This window comes from Carlito syrichta, unplaced genomic scaffold, assembly GCF_000164805.1.
Source record: "Carlito syrichta isolate Samal-C Ts95f unplaced genomic scaffold, Tarsius_syrichta-2.0.1 Scaffold307112, whole genome shotgun sequence".
Taxonomy (NCBI): Eukaryota; Metazoa; Chordata; class Mammalia; order Primates; family Tarsiidae; genus Carlito; species Carlito syrichta.
In genome coordinates this window covers 1,562,689-1,586,829 of record NW_007251208.1, presented here as the reverse complement: position 1 = coordinate 1,586,829, position 24,141 = coordinate 1,562,689, and the positions used below count along the sequence as shown (strand labels likewise).

Below are 24,141 nucleotides of genomic sequence, written 5' to 3'. Positions count from 1 at the left end.
GTTCACAATGAACTACTGATATCGTTTGAATATAAACTTTCATATGCCTATGATAAGATAGAGTAAACCATCTGCAAAACATTGAGATGAAATACTTACAACGTGCAGCTGTGTCGATTGCTGACCTTGCTAAGAAAAAAAAAATTACCTTTGTTAGAAGGAATAAACCTATTACAAGTATCCATTTTAAAACATATTTAGAGCTTCCAATAGTACTATAAAGAGTATTTGAATAATTAGTATACAATAAATGACATATCAGTTCATGAGAAAGTAACTTTACACAATTCATTATAAAACAGTTATATGAAAAAATCACAGTAGTATTTCATTGACAGAAAATTTTATTTTCACCTTTACATTTTGTTTATTTTAGTTATTATAAATTTAAATCCCAATCAGAAAGTTACTCTACAAACTTACCTTTAAGTGACTGTAAATATACACTATGTGAATATTAAAAGTTGTCACTGCTATACAATATAGTGTACATATGTAAAGAAAGTCCCGGAGAACAGACATAAACCTATCTTAGTGGTTAGGTTAAGAGATGATTGGGAGGGGCAGGGGAAGGGCACTACTAAAAGTTTTATAATTTATCAGTTCAAGACATCCAGAAGGTCAAATCTTAACTTAAATGCAGTAGTTCTCAACCTATCTCTCACAATGACGGTTAGAGCTTTTGAAAGCACTACCATCTAACCACAGCCCAGGAGATTATAACTAAGATAATCAAAGTATTGTGGACAGCCATTTTCTGATTTGACTAACAAGTATGCAGTGTGATAAATCAGCCAGCTGACTCACTGTAAATAGTCACACAGTTTTTAGTTCTGTACAATTTTAGGTAATTGTGAATTTCCTGTAAGTCCAACACTCAAACTGCAAAACAGAAAGTTAAAGCTAAAAGATTTTATCCAAATGTTTTAAAAGAGAAAAATGACCAAGTAAATGAAGGCTCATTAACTCAACAGTCACTCAGTAGAATATTATGCACCATTAAAGTTGAAAAGGTAATGTAATAACATAGGAAAAGCTAAATGCATGGGATAGAGCAGAAAACAAACTTTATAGTCCATTAAAAAAAAAACCCTTACTGGGGTACAATTTTTGAAAAATGAGTTTTTTAATCACCAGAGTTTTAAGCAAATAACATCACCCCCATTTAATCTATGCAAGAATAAGGCGAGAAGATGCTTTAAGGTGAAGAAACTCTTGTGAAAGGCTTTTCTTTCCAGATGAACGCTTATTTTTACACAATATTCTTCAAAATCAAAAGTCCTCTACTAGGCTAGAAATTCTGAAAATATTAGCAACCAGGGCAAAACAGATAAATTTATTTTATTTCATTTTTATTTATTTATTTATTTATTTATTTTTTGAGTTGGAGTCTCACTCTGTCACCCAGGCTAAAGTGCAATGGCATGCTCATGGCCACCACAGTGTCGACCTGCTGGGCTCCAGCATTCCTTCTGCCTCAGCCTTCCAAGTAGCCAGAACAACAGGCGCGTACTACCATGCCTGGCTAATTTGTTTGATTTATTGTAGAGACGAGGTCTCACCACGTAGCCCAGACTGGTCTTGAACCCACGGACTCAGGCAATCCTCTCCCCTCAGCCTCCCAAAGTGCTGGGATTACAGGCTTGAGCCACCTCACCCGACCAGTCAATTTATTTTCAAAAATAAAACAGGCTGCTGTCCAAATGCAGAGTGTAGGCACACCACACAAACACAAAAATCTCTCCTCTTCTGCAACTTCCTATGCTGATGGCTTTAATCTTTAATTTCTTTTAACATACACAACACTTCACTTGCAGAAACAATAATAAACATGTCTGATTTGGTTTCATCAAACAATGTCTTTCAATAAGTCAGGCTAAGGAAACTATTTTGTTCTTTAATTTTTAATAATGTCTCAAGTAATTTATGTATATATTATTTATCAGTGTTTTAAATATGAAAGGGTAAAGACAAATCAATTCAATAGAAAATTAAGTACTCACTGTAGCAACATATGCTAAAAGTAATTTGGACCGTGTTCAGTACATTTACTAGCTAAGTATTCATGTTGAAAGGGAACACTACACTAAATCATGATTCTAAATAAGATTGGTGGATTGTATCCACATTGATATCCTGGTACTGACACTGTATTATAGTTGTTTTTTGTTTTGTTTTGTTTTGTTTGAGTTGGAGTCTCACTTTGTCGCCCAGACTGGAGTGGAGTGCAGTGGCCGCTCCTGGTCACTGCAGCCTCGACCCACTGGGTTCCGGAGATCCTTCCGTCTCAGCCTTTCGAGTCGCTGGAATTACAGGCACGCGCTACCATGCCCGGCTGATTTTTTTATTTATTGTAGAGATGACGTCTAGCCAAGTTGCCCAGGTGAGTCTTGAACCCGCGGGCTCAGGCAATCCACTCACCTCAGCCTCCCAAAGCGCGGGATTACAGGCTGAGCCACCGAGTCCAGCTGTATTATAGTTTTATAAGATGTTACTAACGAGAGAAACTGCGTAAAGGGTATGCGGGCTCTCTCTGTAGATTCACATACCATTTGTAAGAAATAATAGTTATCACAAAATAAAGTTTTATTTAAAATTTACTTTTAAAAAATTATAATCTATGTTGGTAATTTCAACTACTAATTGTGAGTAAATTTTTCATTCTTACTTTCTAAAAAAGGTTTGTTTTATTTTTCTAAAACAATACTATATAATAAAGCTGAGTCAAAATGATTTATAGAAACTATTAAGGAAGGTGAAAAAATGGAAAACTCATCACCAAAGAACTGTACTTAATGTTATGGGTCCCTAATATACTGGTTGTAGCAATTCTAATGCTGGGTTAAACTTGTTACCCTTTGGTATACTAAGTTACATGCTAAACAAATGACAAAGAAAATCAGATGTCCATCTTTGTTGAAATAGTCTGAAATGAGAATTAAAATAAAATCCCATAATAAATTAAATGTTCACCAATTCAATAGATTAGAATCCAGTAAGATTATACAGATAAAACATACTTCTTCAGTTACAACACCAAAATAAACCATCTGCCCTAAGAATGCTTAAATCAAATAGCTAAAACACACACAGTGAAAACTTGCAGGTTCTTAACATCAGAAAAAATCAAAATCAAAATTAGGAGAGATAACTAGACTGGGTAAAGCTGCTCAGTACTTATTCATGACTGACTGTCAGTGACGTTTTCCAACTAATACAGCTTTGAATGAATCCTACTATAGAAATACTCCTTCTCACATAAAAATCCTCACCTTTAGTTATCCACATTTATTTTCAATCAGTATTTACTATCTGCAGGGTTCAGCACGAGATTCTAGACGAAGCACCAATATTACTGACCTCAAGATTCATTCTCAGTAAAGGGGTTTGGGGATGGGGGAAACAGACACATGAAAAAGAAAAATTCTATAATGTAAGGTAGAATAAAACCAGTGACAAATTGAGCTATAAATATTATGCAATTAGAACGAAGAGTTTCGAATAAAGGAAGCACAAATGCAATTTCTCCGAAGGGGCATTTCTGCCATTTTTGAAAATGAGGATTAAGAGATGCTGGGGAGATGAGAAAGATAAACACGGTGAGGAACCAGTAGGAGCAAAGGCCAAGGTATGAAAGGACAGGACGGGGTTCGTGTGTGTCAGTTATGAGCAGATGGCATGGCAAGTGTGAACCGCAGGGTGTACAGAGGTGGAGAATGGATGAGAAAGGCAGGCAGAGGGCTTGGATGCCACCTTAAGTAGGGAGCTTGGATTTTATTGTCTAGTACTTGGAAGACTAAGGATTCTTGAGTTTTAAGAGAACTGCTCTAGCAGTGGTGCAGCAGACAAACAGCAAAAGTGAGAAACAGACACAGGGACATCACTATGGTGTTTATAAAAACAGTCCGAACTAGAGAAAAAGATCCAACCATGACAAAAATGAGGACTTGGGTGGGAACAGACAAGAGATGTCACTGGAGGGAACTACCAGCTGCATGTTAATCCAGCCCCTTCCTTCCTCTTCCTTCTAAAACAGTGGGCCTTTTCCCAAAATAACTTTTCTATTTGTACCAATAGTCTCATTGCCTCCCATCTTCCAGGAATCCTCCTTTCCTCATCTGTTCAATCTTTTCTCATTTGTCATTCACTGAACTTTCACCCAAGGCCTACAGACAAGTTAAAGTGTCTATTACTTAAAAAAAAAAAAGTATAACTTGCTTCTGAGCCAAGCTGACATCTCATATCCTCTTCCCTTACTATCAACATTTCTTAAAAGAATTAGCTACACATATTTCATCAGGAGCAACACAGAAAAAGTCCTTATGCCTTCACTGTGGTTTCTGCCCCATCATCCTATTGAAACCAGTTAGGCTCTCAAAGGCCACTAGGCTGGCCCTCAGGTAGTAATAGAAGGCCACATACTAAAACAAGTCTCACTGTTCTTTGAATGACCACTTATGCTGGATCCTGAATGTTTCCTTTTAGGATGGGTGCTGAAAAATAGATAGGTTCAGAAGGAAATAACGAATATGAGGGTCAGATCCCTAAAAAACCAGAATTATTTTTTTGGAGGGTGGGCCCCTTGTGGTACACTTGGAATTTGTTCCTCTGGATCAAATGTTCAACCAAAGTTTTTATCTGGAAACTTTGAGATGGTTGCGTCATGACTTATGGAAGAAACATCCTGAATTGTGGCAGATAGGTGACTGGTTCTTCCACCATGACAATACACCTGTTCAGAACAGTATGATCTTCAAGTCCCAACCTCCCCGTTCACCTAATCAATCACCAAGCAACTTTTTTTTGTTTCCCCGGATTAAAAAAGTCCTCAAAGGGAAATGTTTTGCTGAAGTGGAAGAAACAAAACAGCAGAAGCACTAAAAGGCAACAAAATTGACAAGTTCAAAAACTGTTTTGAACAGTTGAAAAAGCATCTCAATAGCTGTATCACATCCAGCGGAAAGTACTTTGAAGGTGACTGAAGTTTAAACATGCAAGAATAAATACACATTTTTAAATAAATAAATTCCAGGTTTCTTTGGGTCTCTCTCATGTATCAAGAGGAACAGCCGGAAGGGAGGATTCCATTACTTGAAAAGATGAAAACTTGTAAAAAAGCAGCCCTGAAGGATAGTGACTACAATTTAACTATCTGAGAGACCACTGGTATAGAAGGCAGCTCCAGGAGGCAGAAACAAGATCAGTGGATTAAAATTATTTGGGAGTACAAAAGGCAGGATTCGTGCAATACAGGTTAGGTATCCCTTCTCCAAAATGCTTGGGACCAGAAGTGTTTTGGAGTTGGGATTTTTTTCAAGTTCTGGAACATTTGGCATTATGCTTATCAGCTGAGCATCTCTAATACAAATACATGAAATGCTCCAATGAGCATTTCCTTTGAGAATCATGTTGATGTTCAAAAAGTTTCAGATTCCGGAGCATTTCGGACTTTGAATTTTTGGATTAGAGATGGTCAACCTTACACAAAGAAGTACTTTTAAATAGTCACTGAAAATGACTGACAGTCACCTGAAAATGTTTATGCAGAAATTGAGGACTCCATGTTAGAACTGTCTAAAGCTTTGATACTCAGTATGTAGTCCTTTGATAGGAATCTCAGAATCATCTGGAAGCTTGTTAGAAATGTAGAAACTCAGCCAGGCTCGGTGGCTCAGCCTGTAATCCCGTGCTTTGGGAGGCTGAGGTGAGTGGATTGCCTGAGCCCAAGGGTTCAAGACCGCCTGGGCAACTTGGCGAGACCTCATCTCCACAATAAATCAAAAAATTAGCCGGGCGTGGTAGCGTACACCTGTAGTTCTAGCTACTTGGAAGGCTGAGGCGGAAGGATCGTCAGAGCCCAGCAGGTAGAGGCTGCGGTGGCCGGGAGTGGCCACTATACTCCAGTCTGGGCAACAGAGTGAGACTTGAACTCAAAAAAGAAAAGAAAAGAAAAGAAAAGAAAAGAAATGTAGAAACTCAGGCCTTGTCCCAGATATTGAATAAGAATTTGCATTTATCAAGATTCTCTGGAGATTCTTTTGTCATTAAAGTTTGAAAAGCACGGGTATAAAGAAGTCTTGAGATTAGATGTGACAGATAGTGAATTAAGTCTTGGGGATCTCTTTCACACACTCATTTATGGAAAGTAAAACCTGCTATCCTAAAAATGGCTCCAAGTTCCTTCACTTGACTTCTGCCCACTAGGATAAAACATTGTTTCTAGGGTTCATAGTCTCACCTTTAATGCTTAATCCTTTAATATCTTAACATTTCAGTCAAAGTTTACTCAATGTAAGTAGTACAAGTATCTATGAAGACTATCAATAGTCTCTCTAATTTCACATAATAAAGGTCTATAAGAACAGTCTCCAAAAGAGATTCAGAATTAGTTATGTGCTGCCTAATAACAAGTCAGTCAACGACATACTGTATATACAACAGTGGTCCCATAAGATTATGATGCTATGTTTTTACTGTACCTTTTTTAGGTTTAAATATACAAATACCATTGTATTATAGTTGCCTACTGTATCCAGCACAGTCACATGCTGTATAAGTTTGTAGCCTAGGAGGAATAGGCTATCCCATATGGCCTAGGGTGGAGGCTGTACCATCTCGGTGTATGTAAGTATACTCTATGATGTTCACATAACAAGGAAATCAACTAGGGATGCATTTCTCAGAATATATTCCCGTCATTAAGCAACACGACTATGATTTTTATAAACAGCCTCAGTGAAATAATTATTTCCCATGTTAATATATAAACATCAAATTCCATTCTTCACTTCATAATGGTATACTTGTAGAAGAGAAATGCACACTTGGCACTTAATTATTTAAGAGTCTATAAGATATTCATATACAACCATCTAATATAGTATTACATATAATTGGTTCCAATGAAAACATTTCAAAGGTCAATCTATTTTACTCACTTAAGAATTCTGTTAAAAACTGGGTTACAATACCTTGTAATGGTACATTTATAATATGGCAATATTTAATGCATGGGTAAAAAGGAAAATGCCACAGAGGAAAAATAAGGGTAGGAAAGCAGGATGGATTTATATAGCTGGTATTTAAAATGCGTTATTGTGACTCCCGACTACTTGGTAACTGAGGGCTACACTTTGCTTCAAGTTTTCAAGCAGCCAACTTACATAGGAAAGCAATTTAAGTTTGGAGGTATAATATCTTTTGGCACATACATTTAGAAAGCCATGATTAATGCCCTAGACATGTACAAAATAGATTCATTTATAGGTTCAAACTGTTGAACAGAAGATTCATGCTTTATACTGAATTAATTCTAAGATCTCTTATGTATTTTAGAATGTTCTAATAAACCACACTTACCGATATAACTACATTTCCTTTTCTAGACAGACCAAACAGCAGATTGACTCAATGTTGAGAACTGATCATATTTTAGACAACCACATCAAAAGACTTAAGGGAAAAAAAAAAACTTACCAAATAGATTTCCTAAACTTGCATCCATTTTTATTTCAAATACTTGAGAAATAACATAAAATGTCAGTAAAAATACTGCTACAGCTACCACCAACTTTGCAGCACCTAGGTAAAAGGCAGAAATAATTCAGCATGAGTATAAGTCACAGGATTTTTGTTATGCATTTCTATGAAAAATGTAAGTTTATGAAAAAATTTTTAGATTAACAAATGCCTACTTTATCTACTCGATCTTAATTTTACTTGAGTTATAACAAAAACCATACAACAGTTTTCCTGAGCAAAGAATTCTCAGATTGGCTGGCTATCTACACAAAGGACTGCTCGAACCATCTGCCAAATTTTATGTGCAAAAAAAACGGTTTATGCATTGCTAGCTGACTACACAAAAGTGTCATGGCTAAGGAATATTACTACCAGTTTGCTTGATGACATATAGGAGATGGAAACTGACAGGAAAGAAATTATCCTTCTTACCCTTAGGATTTAAGAGGCATCTCATTAGAATACTGATATGTATAAATCTTCCATTCCTCTCTCTTAACAGTATTTTAATATGTATTACTGAAAAAGAGGTAGACAAGATCAGCAATCACCTCATTATCTTTAAGGATGAAAATGTTCTAGAAGTGAGGTAAGTGCTTAAGACTACAGATAAATCAGAGGTAGACCAAGGACTAGAATCCAGAGATTCTAACAAAGCCTAGTGGTTTATACAGTACTCCATTCTAAAACCAAAGCACTACATTCTTCTGAAAAATGCCCAAGCCCAACCTACTGGGTAAGGAAGAGTAAGAAAGAAATATGTTCATTCTGGTTTCATAAACCTGACACTGCTTTCTTAGAGGGGAGGGAAGAAAGGGAAATGACGATGCTTGGAAAGCTACTGCTTCTTAGAGCCCACTCACTTCTATTTAGAAACATTCTATTGATGGCAATACGTGTGTAGGTGGGGCAGGGGGTATGTGGAAAATCTCTGTACTTTTCCCTCAATTTTTCTGTGAAACCTGCTCTAAAACAATAGTCTTAAAAGAAAAACATTATTTATAGAGAAATGATGTGGCAATGAGGAAGTTTAACCACTAAATGAATCAATCTCTGCTTTCCTCCTCCATTTCCTACCTTCTCCCCTCTAAAATCTGCTTCCTGTTTTCAAGATCAACTACAAGTTGCTGACATAAAAAAGACAGCATGAATAAGACAGTCAAATTTCATTAGGCTTTGAGCTCTTTCCACAGCAGAGTACCTCATACATAGCAATACTCTCAACAACTATTTGCTAAATAGACGATTGGTAACAGGTGTCATATTCATTCTTGATCATTTAAGACTTAGACCAAGGACTTGAAGATTACATGTCACATGAGTTTTACCATCTTATTTTCTAGTAACCAAGGGCACAAGTGAGAGATAACCTTTCCCTGTCCCATAAAGCAGAAACATGAAACTTCATTGTTCAAGATTGAAACATTAAAGGATCAAGTTCTAGACTAACTTCTATACCAAGCTGAACATAAGACTACACACACACACACACACACACACACACACACACACACACACACACACACACACACACAGTATATATAACGAAAAGGTTCAGGGAAATTTACACCAAAATGTGGCATTTGCCTCAAGGTCTCTCTGAGCTTCACCCACTCGCAATGCCTCTCCTAAGCTACTTCCTCTACTTGTTATGAGGAAAACAGAGGAAAAATGTAATCAGCCCTGTACCAAGGATTTTACAAAATAATGCCTGTTTCTCAAGTTCATTCAACTTCCAAAGATAACTACTTGCAAGTCATTCTGTTTCCCCCATCCATTCATTCTCCCAACCTGTGTTGCCCCTCAATAGAATTTCTCTTCTTCCCTGTCCATAACCTGTTTCACTAGAATACAAGCCCCTTTTCTTTCGGTAGCCTGATAGTACTTAAGTTTCTGTAACTCACTGGGAAGTTGGGTTTTCATTCTGAAAGCTCCCATGTACATATGTTATTTAAAATTTGTATGTCTTTTCTCCTATTAATCAATCTGCCTCGTGCCAGTGATTTTTCAGTGGACCTTCTGGGGGCCAGCGGCCATGGCCCCACAGTTTTGGCATAGTTGGCAGGATGAAAAAAAAAAGCTGTTCTTTTCTGGAGGCTGCAGGGAGTAGAACCCAGGAAACTGTTCTACCGACAAAGGGGTAAAAATGTCTTACTAAGACAGGCTTTGGCTTCTGTCTCTATGTGAGCATCCTAGTGAATGAATAAAAATCATTGTCTCATCTGCAAGGTCTTAATTAATAGAGGAGAAAAAAGCATTTGCATGACCAGTATTGGCTTGTAGCAACTGTGGTATGCTTTGTGGTGTGAATATTCATATTGTTTGATCCCTTTTTTCCACTCAGAAATGGCTTTTTTCTTTCTGCACTATTCTGTCATAAAGAGGGTTACCGTAGGGTAGAACACAGCCCTGGAATCCCAGTATAAGCCTGCTGTTTGAGCCAGCTCTGAAGACTGGTCAGGTGTGGTTCTAGCAAGAACAGCGTCTCTTAAAGAATGTTGCTGTGAGTCTCTGAAACAAAAACCAGATGAGACTTTGCTCTTGTCTGTATGTCCTTGATAGGTTGACTCTGTCTATTTCCACCACATGGACAGAGTGAATTACCGGGCTCACATCAAGTGGCCAGCATGAAAAGACCGTAAGCCCAAGACACATACGATTCCAAGCAGCAAACTTTTCATGCCATGTAATAACCTTAGAGGAATTTTGTATTAAAGGGTCCCATCCTTATGGGGTTTTATTGTCTTCTGTCTCTATTTCTGAAACTGAGTTTTGAGGGATCATGGAGACTGCATCCTCTATGCCCTCTACTACCTGAGCTTCAAGAAGCTTTTGAATCAAGACACTATTGGATATAAGTGCACCACTGAAAAAGATTTTAGAGATCTCGCATTGTACACAATTGAAGGAAAGGATATTGAAAGAAAGATGTCAGTGTCATGACTAGTCCTAGAATTCTCTCCCTCCTGGTTTCTGGTAATAAGAGATGTGAAAAGATATGTTCTTTAGAGCTCTATGGCTAAAAGTCAGCTTAATTAAAAAGTTAATATTCAATAATCAATATTTTTATAAGGTCTTTATGCCTTTTTTCTTTTGAATCCTACTTCTAGGAATTCAGTCAACCAAACATTACCTGTTTGCTCCCTCCTTCCTTTTGCTACTCTTGATATCCCCATGAGAAGACCTAAGACAGAAGAGCCTGGGATCCTTGAGGAAAACAGAAAAGACGCCATAGATTCCTTTTTGATAGAAGCCTCTGATTTTTCCTTAATGAACCTCAGGAGTTGTAATTAGGCAGATTTGTCTCTGGTCTAAAGTCCCATGCTGCACTGCCTCGCTCTTTTTAGCTTTGGGGAATACCAGAAATTACTTTGGACTATACTGAAAATTGACCTTAGTTTGTATAATGAGTAGGTTAAAAAGTATACACTATTTTAGAGAAAACTGGCAGTTGCTTACAATTAATGGTTATTAGTTACTTCCTAATAAGAAATGCACGGTTTAGACCCTGAAGTTGGCATGCTTTCTTGGCTCCCCACCTTGAGGACAATAGCCTAAAAAGACAAAATACAAGTTTCTGGAATGTAACTGGCTGAACCCTTTGGTAAAAGAAACTTACATTTTAATCTCTATTTGTAAAGGCGTCTGTTTGTGGTTTTAAATTCATAACATGTATCTTTTTTTAAGTGCTTTTTCTGGTCATGTTAATTGAACGTTTACTTATACCATTTTTTTCTAGTTTAAGCAAACTACAGTATGATGTTGTCTGACATTTTAACTCTGTGCTTTAAATTTGTCTTGTTTCACCTAAGAATTATCTCTTTAGAAATACAAACTTAAGGTTGCCTAAGTCAATTAAACAGGACACTGAGATAGATAGTTTAAATTAGGGTGGGGGGAGCTTTTGAAATTGACAAAAGAAGAATCTTAAAAATCTAATAAAATCTGCTTCTATCTATGGGTCTGTAGGTTTATATGTATGTAATGTTTTATAAATAAGATATATGAGAAAACTCTAATTGGCTTACAGAAAAAATAAGCACTTAAATTAAATGTTTTATCAGAAAGTAGAAACTTTAACTCAGATGTCTTAATTCATGTAACTTTAGTAATCTCTAGTAAATCGTTTTAAAATTGTTGAAATAGAAATACCTTCAGAATTTAACTTAATTTTGTCTAAGTCTACTGGTCCCATACTATTTCTGCTAGATGTTTTAGGATATAAAACTTTGCTTCTGTAACACCTTTTGTTCTTACTTAAGTCTGTAAACTTATGTCTTTAGATTTAAGCTATTAAGGTAATGAAGCTGAAAGGACATAACATGGAGTCAATATAGTCAATGAGCAGTCATTTTAACATTGCTTAGCTTTGTCATGTTTTTCTAGCAGTTCACTTTAATTTACCTTCTAATCCACTAGCTAAGGACAAAACTGGTTTCTCAGAGGTAGCTATTGATAATTGTTTTACAATCCCCCTCCCAGCTTGTTTTGTACTAATTAGCTTTTCTATTTCAAGTATGTGCCCCCACCCATAAGACCCCAAGTTAATCTAATCATCCCTCGGTGACCTTCATGACATAGACAGACCGCATCACCATGGCTGCAGTCATGTGACTAACCCACCCATCCACCTGCTGTCCATCACCTGATGTCAGTACCTGTGCTTACCTGTCCCTTCATGATGATGTGGAGCAGATCACCACCCAACCACCTTAACAACCAGTCCCATCAAAGGGGAATGTTTAAAAGCATTTGACCTCAAGTAGCCAGGCACCATTGCTCTGCTAAGCTATGGTCTGGCCATGTGTTCTTTGAGTTATGGCCAGGTCTCCTCTCCCCGCCAACCCCACTTCCTCCCTTTTCCCATTCCTCCCTTCCTCCCTCCCTCTCTCTAATTTACTTTCTAAATAAACTATATTTTCCAGTTTGACTTTTATGCAATTCTTTGCATCTTTCTCATGGCACCAGATCTCACAACCCCACCCCGGCAGGTCTGACCTATCGTTTTGGAGGCTCCCCTGGGATATATTTTAACCTAACATTTTTGGAGGTCCCACCAAGATCTTTAACCTAACAGAAGCCTAGAACCAGACACTGTCCTATGTCCAGACTATATATATATATTAACTAAAACTGCTTGTATCCTAGGTTCTTCACTACGGATAAGAGTCAATAAGAGTTAACATGTAATTAAGGCTACCAGGTATAAAACAATCAATTTTATGTGCAAAATGAACAAAGACAAAAGATTTATTTTTTGACAAAAAGCTATAAGCATGGGAATGTATTTTTTGTTAAAATAAATTTTGTCTAATTTTGATATTTTTAAAGTTATTTTAAAATGAAAGAAACATAAGTAATAGCTAAAACTAAATAAATATAGAAAGTTGGGAAAGAAAACAAATTTTTTTCCTAAGATAAAATGACAGATAAAACTAAAGGTTTAAACAAATTGTTAAAGGTGTATGGCAGATTAGTCTTATATTAAAAAAGGATTTTACATGTGATTAAGCTGGCTAAAATTTAAAGGGGACTATTTAGTTTTTCTATAAATAAAATACTGATTCTTGGCCAGAATGTAGGCTCCTATGTCAGAATAGCAGTTTTTGTGGGTTTATTTTAGAACCCTGATCTGTTCTTTTAAAGTTAGTTTAATATTAATAACACACTACTGCAAAGTTAAAATTTGGTTTTCTCTTTTGAACAAGATTTTCATGTAAATGTCAAGAGATAATGAAAGATTATTGTTTACCTTTTAAGTAAACTGAAAAAAAATTAAGAAAAATTTTTAAAAATTAAAAATTAAAAAAAAAAAGAATTAAAAAAGATAGTTTGAGGGCAATTGAATTTGTGTTTCTCCCCTAATGTTTACTGTTTAAAAAAGTGAGCCTCCTCTATCAAAAGGTCTTTTGCCTTTTAAAATCTTTAAATTGGACGAGAGTAAGATTCTTACTAAAAAAAAAAAAAAAAAAATTAAATTGTCATCTTGGCTAAACGAATGACAATTTATAGTGACCTGTAATCCTATTTATATCAAGTGTTTTAAACTTGTGATATTTTTCAAACTTTCCAATATCAAAGTTTCATTTATAAAGGTATCTGCTTGCTGTTTTAAGTTCATAATTCATACCTTTTTTAAAGTGCTTTTTCTGGCCATGTTAACTGAATACTTACTTTGCCATTTTTTCTAATTTAAGTAAATTATGGTAAGACATTCAGGCCTGATATTTTAACTCTGCTTTACATATAAATTTATCTTGTTTCACCTAAGAATTGTCTCTCTAGAAATACAAATGTAAAGTTGCTTAAAGCAATTAAACAGACAACTGAGAAAGATAATAAGTTGAAGAGCAGGGGAACTTTTGAAATTGGCAAAAGGAAAATCTTATAAATCTATAAAATTGATGATTGCTTTACATACCTAATCCTGAATTGTACCCCATGTCTTCAAAATTAAATTTCAAAAAAAATGAAATCTGTTTCTGTTCCTTTTAACCTCCTTTTCTAACCCTTTAAAACCATATTTGGCTTATTAGGTATGTTAACAATCATACAGGAAACATTGTTAAATATGAAATAATATTTAGTTTCCTTTGGGTTACATCTATATGTGTTATATCTATATGTGTCATTGGTATGTCTACCAAGACTGTATGATATTCCTATAATTCCAATGTCTTAGTACATGTTATTATTAATAATAATGATTACTGTATTAAATTGTTATGTGCCAAAGAATTACCAAATTTCCTTGTCAACTGTATCTTTGACAATAGCTGTCCTAAGACTTTTGTCATTCACAATTATTATTTTATTCTGATCCTTTTTAAAAGTGATTTATAATTACCTATAGAACTCTGAGAAGTGCTTGTCAATGCAAATTTCTAACAACTTTGGAGATTGTGCCATTGGACTAAGTAAAAAACAAACAAAACAAAAAATTCCAGACTCTTATTAGAGGCTTATGAGTTTATAAAGATTGCTGACTTAACATGAAACAGAATAGGAGTTAATCATATAGACTGAATTAACAGAAGACTAAAATAATTTTATTTTTACTTTATTAGAAACATTGCAAATTCTTTTTGTTTCTCAGAGTCAAGAAAAACCTTTTTCTTTTGAGCTATTTACAGCTTTTAAAAACTGAGTAAAGTAGCTCTTATGAGCAAAATTTGAAGTATATACCTTTCTGTCTACCTGATTTCTTCAGATTTTGGAAACTATTTGTGAGTATCAATATATAGTAAATAAAGTTATTTGCATAAGTTTAGTCTTTTCTTTTGTAACAGAAAATGATTGAAGTTACTGGTTATTTTACCAAGGCTTTACCTGGAATGACACTTCATAGCAGACTGCTTTGAGGAATTGAGATTGAGATCTATAAAGAGCTGAAAAAAGTCCCTTGAAAAGGTTGCCCTGGTACCTTTTCAGCTCCTCTCCAGGGCTTCTAACCTGTGGTTAGTAATGATGTTTGCTCACTAAAAGGCCCAGAAACCCCAAGTTATTTGGAAACTCAAAAAGAGAAATTTGCCCAATTTATATAGGCATTTGCAGGCTCAAGTCCTTGGCTGAGCTCAAGAGGCATTTAAAAGGTTCAATGTAAGATTCCTTATGTAAAGAGTTTCTAACAGAACCAATTTAAAAAAGAGCCTATATGGCAAATAATCATTCTTGCTGTACTTTATGCAAGTAAGCTATATGTAACCAATCTAAAGATTTATTTTGCAAATAAATTGCCCCCACTATGATGTCTTTGGTAGAAATAGAGGTCTAGAGAGAGAATATAATGTTTCATAAGAAGTGTAGATTATTATTAGATTTATCTTGCTCATTAATTTATTTTTTATTATTTTCTACAATTTGGACTGCAATCTGAATTATTTCCTGGCTACAAGTCTCTGACTAACATTTCCAAATTTTTCTTCACATTTTCTGACTTGGAATCACTAGAAATTAAACTATGCCTTTCTTAAAGACCTGCAAACTAGAGCTAAACAACTTATATATGAATAACCTTCATGCCAGCCTGCTGACGGAAGGACTGCACAATAAATTCACTTGAATGCCTGGTTCGAACTACAGTCCAGAAGAATCTGCCAGATTGCCAGTGCAATCCGAAGATATATGAGAGACTCCAGAAAAACTAGTCTATTAGATTGCTCCAGATATGTCTTTTATTAAAGATCTGTCTGACTACATCCTCTATAAAGACCCAGTCACCTGCATTGTCACCCTTGAAAATGAGACACAATTGTTTAGTGGCACTGGCATGTGAAATCCTTTGCTACTCAGCTTTTAACTCAATTTTTCTCTTTCACATTCACCATCTTAGCTTTTAATATGTGAAACTTCTAAGGAAGTTCTTCACAGAAGAATAAAGTGGTGCAGGGAAATTTACCCCAAAATATGGCATTTTGCCTCAAGGTCTCTCTGATCTCCCCTCTATCCCCACACACCATCTCTTCCAAGGGATTCTTCCACCTGCTATCAGAAAAGAAGAAGAAGAATGTGATCTGGCCTAACACTTTTACAAAATAATGCCTTCTCAAGTTCATTTAACTTCCAAAAATAACTAGCTATTTGCAAGGCATCCTGTTTCCCCCATTCATTCATTTTCCCACGTGTTGTCCCCCTACAGAGATCCTCTTCCTCCCACTCCTATAACCTGCTTTACCAAAATGCAAGTCCCATTCTTTGTGTAACTTCACAATAGTACTTACATTTCTTTCTTTTTTTTTTTTTTTTTGAGTTGGAGTCTCACTCAGTCACTGCCCAGACTGGAGTGCAGTGGCCGCTCCAGGCCACCGCAGCCTCGACCTGGTGGGCTCCGGCGATCCTTCCGCCTCAGCCTTCCTAGTAGCCGGAATTACAGGCGCGCACTACCATGCCCAGCTAATTTTTTTTTTATTTATTGTAGAGATGAGGTCTCGCCTGCCCAGGCAGGTCTCGAACCCGTGGGCTCAGGCAATCTACTCACCTCAGCCTCCCAAAGGCACGGGATTACAGGCTGAGCCACCGAGCCCGGCAGTACTTATATTTCTGAAGGTTTCCATGTATACATGGAACAAAATTTGTATGTCATTTCTCCTATTAATTAATCTGCCTCAAGCTAGTGATTTTTCAGCAAACCTTTAGGGGGCCAATGGCCCCCTAATATATATATTGCACACTCACATATACCATTTACTTCATGCCTCCTGTAGAGCTAAATGCTCTATAAGCATCAATCACACTTGCACACTTTTCGAGACACTATTTTTATTTTACAAATAAGAAAATCAAGGCTGAAAATGAGATCACTTGCCTGAGGTCACATAATGAGTCAACGACAGCGCTAAGTCTTAAACCAAGACGTATTCACTTATACTGAACCATGAGAGAAACTAGGAGGGTAAAAACCTCTAAGAGAAAGAAAAGTTAAATTTGGAGAAACTAGCAGTGCCTCCGTGATAACAGAGCTCTGGAACTTCCATGACAGAGATCTCCCCCAAAGCTGGCCTGAGTTCAGAACTAGCATCCAATTCTGGACTCAGAGGGGCCTAAACACATCACCATGATCCCCATTCTTTGCTTTACATAAGATTCTATTCCTCCTAACCACGTACTGCACTCATCTGTCCTTATTTTTCACAAACCAAAAAGCACAAACTGCAGATGTTAATACCTCACTGTAAGAATAATGGTTACAGGGTATTTCAAAGCAGCCAGATATTTTGTAAAATTATAAGAGAATATAAGAGTTAGTTAAAAGCAATAAATTTAATAGCTAATCATCCTTATTCATTCATTCAAGGTAATTCCCTCAAGATTTACACTACAAACAGTGCCAAACACAAAATAAACACTCAGTGAATAATTACTCATCAATTAACCTAGTAATTGTCAGAATCAGAGAAATGGACCAGATGACAAAGTTAATTTCACATAGAATGAATTTAGAATTATGTGAGAATGAGATACTTGTTTTGATTATTTCAAATCATAATGCTTAAGCAATGTCCTTTAAAAACCATCTGGAGACATATAATCACAAACATGAAGCCCTGCTGTTCTCAGAAATTATCCAAACATAAGACATCACAACATGTTTATTTTAAATATTTTTTCTTCAAAAATTGCACAATTAAAAATAATGTTTATAATTTCACAGATTCTGTTATTTAAATGTCTACAAAAGCATTTGTAACAACCCTCAGTTATCTTTGTTTAATAATCATGATGTTTATTCAACTGTACCTGATTCTATACAATCATGACCCAAGTTGAAGATTTGTTTGTTCACCCAGTTTGACGTTAATACTTCTAAGAGACTCTCCCATAAAAAAAAAGATTTGGTTTGCTGGTAAGAATAAGATAATTAAGAGAAAGGTCAATTATCTTGATTATGAAATTGCAAGTTATCTCCTACATTGGACACATACTTTGTAGAAATGTCGATGTACAGTGAATTTCTTCTAGGGCTTTGGCTGACGGAGCAGTGGGAGAAACACTTATTTTTATTATACAGATGGGATGAGGTCATCAGTCCCTCAAGTTATTTATTAACATGTCTTTTATAATGGTTAAAGATAAGTACCGTAATACGATAAACATCCAGTGTTTTTCAACTTCCTCAACATGCTGTTTAATAACCAGATTAAAGTTCTTACATATAACCTCACTTACGCAGACTGAATCTGAAAAAATACATACTGAGCAAAATCACCTGTTTTATTGAATCCTTCACATACACTAGTTTTAATTTAAGTACATACATATAGTCTCCTATGATTTAGACTTTTAAACTTTACAACCAACATTTTCAACAAGGCAGAACTTAGCAAAAATAAAAATCAGCCTTCCTAGGTTGTCAAATCATACTTTATATAGACATTATATATACAGTCTTCTGATTTTTCTAGATTTTGGAATATATGCATTATTCTTAACAGTTAAGCACCACAAATCCAAAAACCCAAAGCCCAAAATGCCTGAATGACCATGTCCTTTGAGCATGATGTCAGCGCTCAAAAAGTTTCGAATTTTGGAGCCTTTCAAATTATCAGATTTAAGATGCCCAACCTGTAATTTCAACAGAGATCTGTGAAAAAAAAATTTATGTAATACTGACTAAATGTCCAATCTGCGATTTGTTGACTACCCCCAAAATTAGAAGGCTAAATAAATGATTTCGTTTATTATGGTTCAGTTTTGTATACCACATTTTTTTTTACTGCTCCTTTCATCATTGCTTAACAAACAGATTCCAAAAAAATCAAAATTATTACTACTAGATTAAATATCTTACCTGCTACCCTCATGTTTGGTCTTTCAGTCTATGGTGCTTTTCATAAAATATGCTCCTAAAAAAATCAAAAGAAAAAGCAAATATCATGAGGTCTAGAATGCACATTCCCTAGATTGAGTTTGGAGTATATACACTAAAGTAATTAAATATATACTATTGACATTTCTAAGTTTTATACTGACACTGACATTTATTTTTAAAAAATTCTTTCTTACATTCTGTGTCTTCAGCTCCCTAAATGAATGGACAAAGATTAAAACCTGTCATCAAGATTGTAATTAGAAGATAATGTCTTATCATTCTCAATGGTTTTGCATCTACAAGAAACTTTTGATATTGAGCTGCAAACCTTCAGTTTGCAGATGGAGTTCAAAGAAGTTAAGCTGCTTATCTAGTCATGGCACAAATTATTTGTAGAAATGGGGCTAGAATTTAGGTCAGCTGGCTCACTCCAGTACATGATACCCTTCATTTTTGAAATGGCACAATTCAAGTGTCACTATGATAACCATTTACAACAAAGGCTTCTTATTTTAATATCAGGGACCTCTTCCTCTTCATGTTTCTCAATTTAAATTTGTAAAATATCCAGAAACAGTGAATCACAATTTTGAATATCCCAACAATTATCACTGTTGACAGAGTAATTCCAATATAGTAAATGGAGAAACTGTTCTTTGGTATTATTTTAATATCAACAAGAAATAGATGTTAGAAAAAAAATCTGTAGGTATGCTTCCCTCTTAAGAAATAACTCAGCCAGGCTCGGTGGCTCAGCCCATAATCCCAGCACTTTGGGAGACCGAGGCAAGTGGATTGCCTGAGCCCGTGGGTTCAAGACCCACCTGGGCAACTTGGAGAGATCTCATATCTACAATAAATCAAAAATTAGCCAGGCGTGGTAGCGCATGCCTGTAGTTCTGGTTACTTGGAAGGCTGAGGCAGAAGGATCACTGGAGCCCAGCAGGTCGAGGCTACAGTGGCCCGAGAGTGAGACCCCAACTCAAAAAGAAAAAAAGAATTCAAGATAGGTGAAAATTTACAAGCAAAATGAGAAAGTAAATGAGTCTGATAGAAACGTCATGCCCAAATTCAGCTGGAGGGTTTCCAAAGTCTACTCAACCTATTGTAAAGGAATGGAATTCAAAAGGAAATTTTGATGAATAAATCACATTAACCAGCAATATTTCTCTATTTTAGACTGATTCTGATACTTTTGTTTCAATGTGGTTGTCTAATCCAGCAATTTACAGAATATCTGGAATAAAAATAATGGCACAACCCTGATGGACACTGAAAACAAGTGAGGCATGTAGTTTTCTTTTGAGTCAGAGTCTTACTCTGTGGCCCAGACTGGAGTTTGCAGTAGCAAACTCATGGCCACTGTAGCCTCAACCTGCTGGGCTCAGGCGATCATTCCACCTCAGTCTTCCAAGTAGCTGGAATCACAGGCGTGCACCACCACACCTGGCTAATTTTTTTGTAGAGACAAGGTCTGACGAAGGCTGGTACCAATCCCTGAGCACAGGCAAACCTCTCGCCTCAGCCTCCCAAAGTGCTGGGATTAAAGGCGTGCCCCACTGCGCCTGGCCAGCAGTTTTCTTATTCACTGGGAGAGGCAAGAGGGATGGTGGGGCAGTTGGACAGTACCCAAAGGGCCAGTGCTCTTATGCTAGCCCCCTTTCTCCTGCACAATCTACCCTGAAGAAAATAACAACACTTAAACTGAGTCATGAGTTACTGATTTCTTTTCCTTTGTTAATTATCTGAACATCTTCCACATAATAGGAAAAGTCAATGTTATATGTCTATTTAAACAAACTACTTAGCCACAGGCTAGGAAAATACTAAAAGGAAACAAGAGAACCATCATAGAAAAGCAGAAGAAAATCCTTGGCATTTCAAATGAAAACCCCAACTGGTTATAAATCCTCTTTTGGCTTCCAGCAAAATTAAACTCTGCTTTTCACAACACACATATCCCTTTCCTCACAGATAATATTCAAAATAACTTCACTCTTATGTGAGTGTGGTCTAAAAAACCTCTTCGAAAGCCTGATAGGCAGTTGGGCACCAGACACTTGCTGCTCCTTCCCTGTTTCCATGACCTGCTCAGGACAATCCTGTATAATTACAGTCACTGCCTCATACACCTGCCACTTGTTTGTCCCTTTCACCAAGCCTGTTTCTAAACTCATCACTACTAAGATCACAATATACACAGCTACAATTATCTAGCTGAATACAACTGTCTTCCATTAAAGTTTCTCAAAGAATCAATATTTAGTAAAATCTCTAAATTAAAATCTCATCAGATTAAGTCACAGTCATAACATATCATTAATTAATTTGCTTAAGAAGAAAATTAATGATGCAAGAGTGCAAATCACTATAAAGAGGGAGTACTGAATATATCTGAGAGCAGGTCAAGGAGCACCATTTATGATGATGAGAATGTGCTAATTCTAAATCATCCCCGACTTGACTTCGTAGGAGAGCAATTAATGACAGAATATAGGCAGGGTGCAGTGGCTCACAGTTGCAATCCCAGCACACTGAGAGGCTAAAGTGGGAGAAACACTTGAGCCCACAAAATCGAGGCAAGTATAGGCAACATAGTTAGACCTCATCTTTACAAAAAAGAAAAATCAGCCGAGCATGGTTGCACATGCCTGCAGTCCCAACTACTTGGGAGGTTGAGGTGGGAGGATCACCTGAACTCAGGAGGCCGAAGCTGCAGTGAACAGTGATGGTGCCACTGCACTCCAGTCTGGGTGACAGAGTGAGATGTGGACTTAAAAAAAAAAAAGTACAATAATCTTAAAGGAGAAAAAAGCAAAACCTTAATGAAAAACTAAAGTTGAACCACCAACAAACAAACGGGGATAGGACAGGACCAGAACACAATGGTAAAAGGAGAAAAGGCCTCTGCTAGAAAGTCAGAGCTCTAAATCCTGAGGCAACAGGTGAAACATAGTTATGCATATGTACATAAAATATATATTATATAAATAATATATAATGAATATATTCATTAAAAGGTATAAATATAGAAGTTGGAGCCATTTACCAAGAGATTATCAGTAGTAGAAGGATATATATGAATACACATACATTAATCGAAAGGTAGAAATATAGAAATTAGAGCCACTTACCAGAAACAAATTATCGGTGGTAAAGGATATTTTTAGGATAGATAAAAAACCCAAAAAACTCAGACAGTACATTTATAAAATACATTTCCTCCAAAAAATAAAATGTAGGCCAAAACAAGTTTCAGTGTTTTAGATATACATATAAATGCTAATATGCAAGGTACATAATCATCTGAGCCTCAAGGGCAAGGAAGGCCACCCTGATGCTCCTGGGCAGCAAAACACTGACCTAGATCAACACTAAGTGTCTAGATTGACAAAGAGAATCTAAGCTAGGATCTCAGGTGGACATACTGAATTTTTTTGAATGTTTTATAATTTAAACATTTTCTTTAGCCTGACCAACTCTGGTCTAATCAGGCTACAGTGTAAATAAGGAGGCACTGTTCCAGAATCAAATGACTTGAGGAACGACAGAGTGAAAACGCAAGTCAAGCCAAACTTCCATACTTTCCTTAGGAAGTGGACTAACTCAGGTGAATGACAACACCATTCTTGTATAGATAACAAAATAAGTTATAAAAACAATTGTTTACCAGAGGGGATGTCTTGCCAGTTAACATAAACTAGGTGATAATGCATAAACACATGAGTGCAGTTCACACACATTCTTCTTTTTTGAGTTGGAGTCTCACTCTGTCGCCCAGACTGGAGTGCAGTGGCCGCTCCCGGCCACCGCAGCCTCAACCTGCTGGGCTCTGGCGATCCCTCCACCTCAGCCTTCCAAGTAGCCGGAATTACAGGCGCGCGCTACCACGTCTGGCTAATTTTTTGATTTATTATAGAGATGAGGTCTCGCCTGCCCAGGCAGGTCTCGAACCCGTGGGCTCAGGCAATCAACTCACCTCAGCCTCCCAAAGGCACGGGATTACAGGCTGAGCTACTGAGCCCGGCACACATTCTTATTTTATGTAATCTTCGCACCAGTTGTCTAGTTGTAGTGGGTATTATAACGGCATTATAGATGAGGCCAGGGGATTTGTCTAAGGTCACAAGAAGGGTAAGTAAAAAGCTCACACTACAAACAAATCCACTTCCTTTTCACCCCAGCTGTTCACTGACACACTCTAATTTTAAGAGGCTTGTTGACAAAATGTCACATCAATCAATTTGGCTTTTGCGAATTGCCCTGGGAATTGCTGCAAACCAGCCACTTTAGAGATGTAGTCAAAATGACTAATCTTGTATGTTAGAATCCTCCCCCTCCAAGAGGGAAATGATTCAAGAGAATGAAGTGTACACATACACCCTTTGATATGGGTATTTAATATTAACCAGCAACAAAGCAGAAAAAAAGTTATACTCCACAAATATAGAAAAACTATCACTCAATTCAATCCAACTTCAATTCAGTGTTGGGCAAATGACAATTTTAATTGAACTAACTAGGAAAGTTCTGGGTTTTTTGTTGTTGTTGTTTTTGAGACAGTCTTGTTATGTTGCTCAGGCTGGTCTTGAATTCCTGGCCTCCTAAAGTGCTGGGATTACAGGAATGAGCCACCACACCTGGCCTCCAGATGATTTTAATATTCATGAAAACTGGGGCCTTTCAAGAGGACTAGAAAAAAGGTCAAAGTGCAAACATATAGCTGTAAAGTACATTTATGTCCTGTGATGGTTAATTTTAAGTGTCAACTTGCCGGGCCACATTGTCCTACTATCTGTAAGGGTGCTTCTGGATGGGGTATACGTTTCAACCCACAGACTAGATAAAGATTTGCCCTCTCAAATGTAGCTGGGCCTTATCCAGTCCATTGAAGACCTGGATAGGACAGGCTGAGTAAGGGAAAATGCCCTCACTTTGCCTGTCTTGAAGCTGGGACAATGCCTTCAGACCTGGACTGCAACTGTACCACCCTCACTGGGGCCACTGGGCTGCCAACTGCATTCCTGAACTTCTTAGCCTCTGTAACCTTGTGAGCCAATTCCTTACAGTAAATTATGTATCTATATGTAAAAAGAGCCAGATCTAGCTATATATATAATTTATAAGGAATATACATCTATATATCTAAAGCTATATCTACACAAGGGGGGACTCAAAAAAAAACCAAAAAAAAACCAGAATTATCTTTTGGAAGGAAAGCACCTTGTTGTACACTTGAACTTTGTTCCTCTGGATCAAACGTTCAACCAAAGTTTGCATCTGGTAGTTTTGAGAAGGTTTATATCATGATT

At 36.6% G+C, this 24,141-nt stretch overlaps 1 protein-coding gene across 2 annotated transcripts in view; it reads right to left on the bottom strand.

Moving 5' to 3' along the window:
• Positions 1-18,865, bottom strand: part of FAM3C (family with sequence similarity 3 member C) — a 44,842-nt gene extending 25,977 nt beyond the window's left edge. The window contains exons 1-3 of one of the 2 annotated variants that reach the window (XM_008063876.1): positions 18,809-18,865; positions 7,477-7,581; positions 100-129 (exon numbers count right to left, since the gene is read on the bottom strand). In XM_008063876.1, coding sequence (XP_008062067.1) covers positions 100-129; positions 7,477-7,581; positions 18,809-18,821 — 148 coding nt within the window. In that variant the 5' untranslated portion in view covers positions 18,822-18,865. Of the gene's footprint in view, positions 1-99; positions 130-7,476; positions 7,582-7,953; positions 7,994-18,808 lie in introns of those variants that run through there. The other variant, XM_008063875.2, reaches the window with a different exon arrangement.
• Positions 18,866-24,141: the final 5,276 nt, after the last annotated feature.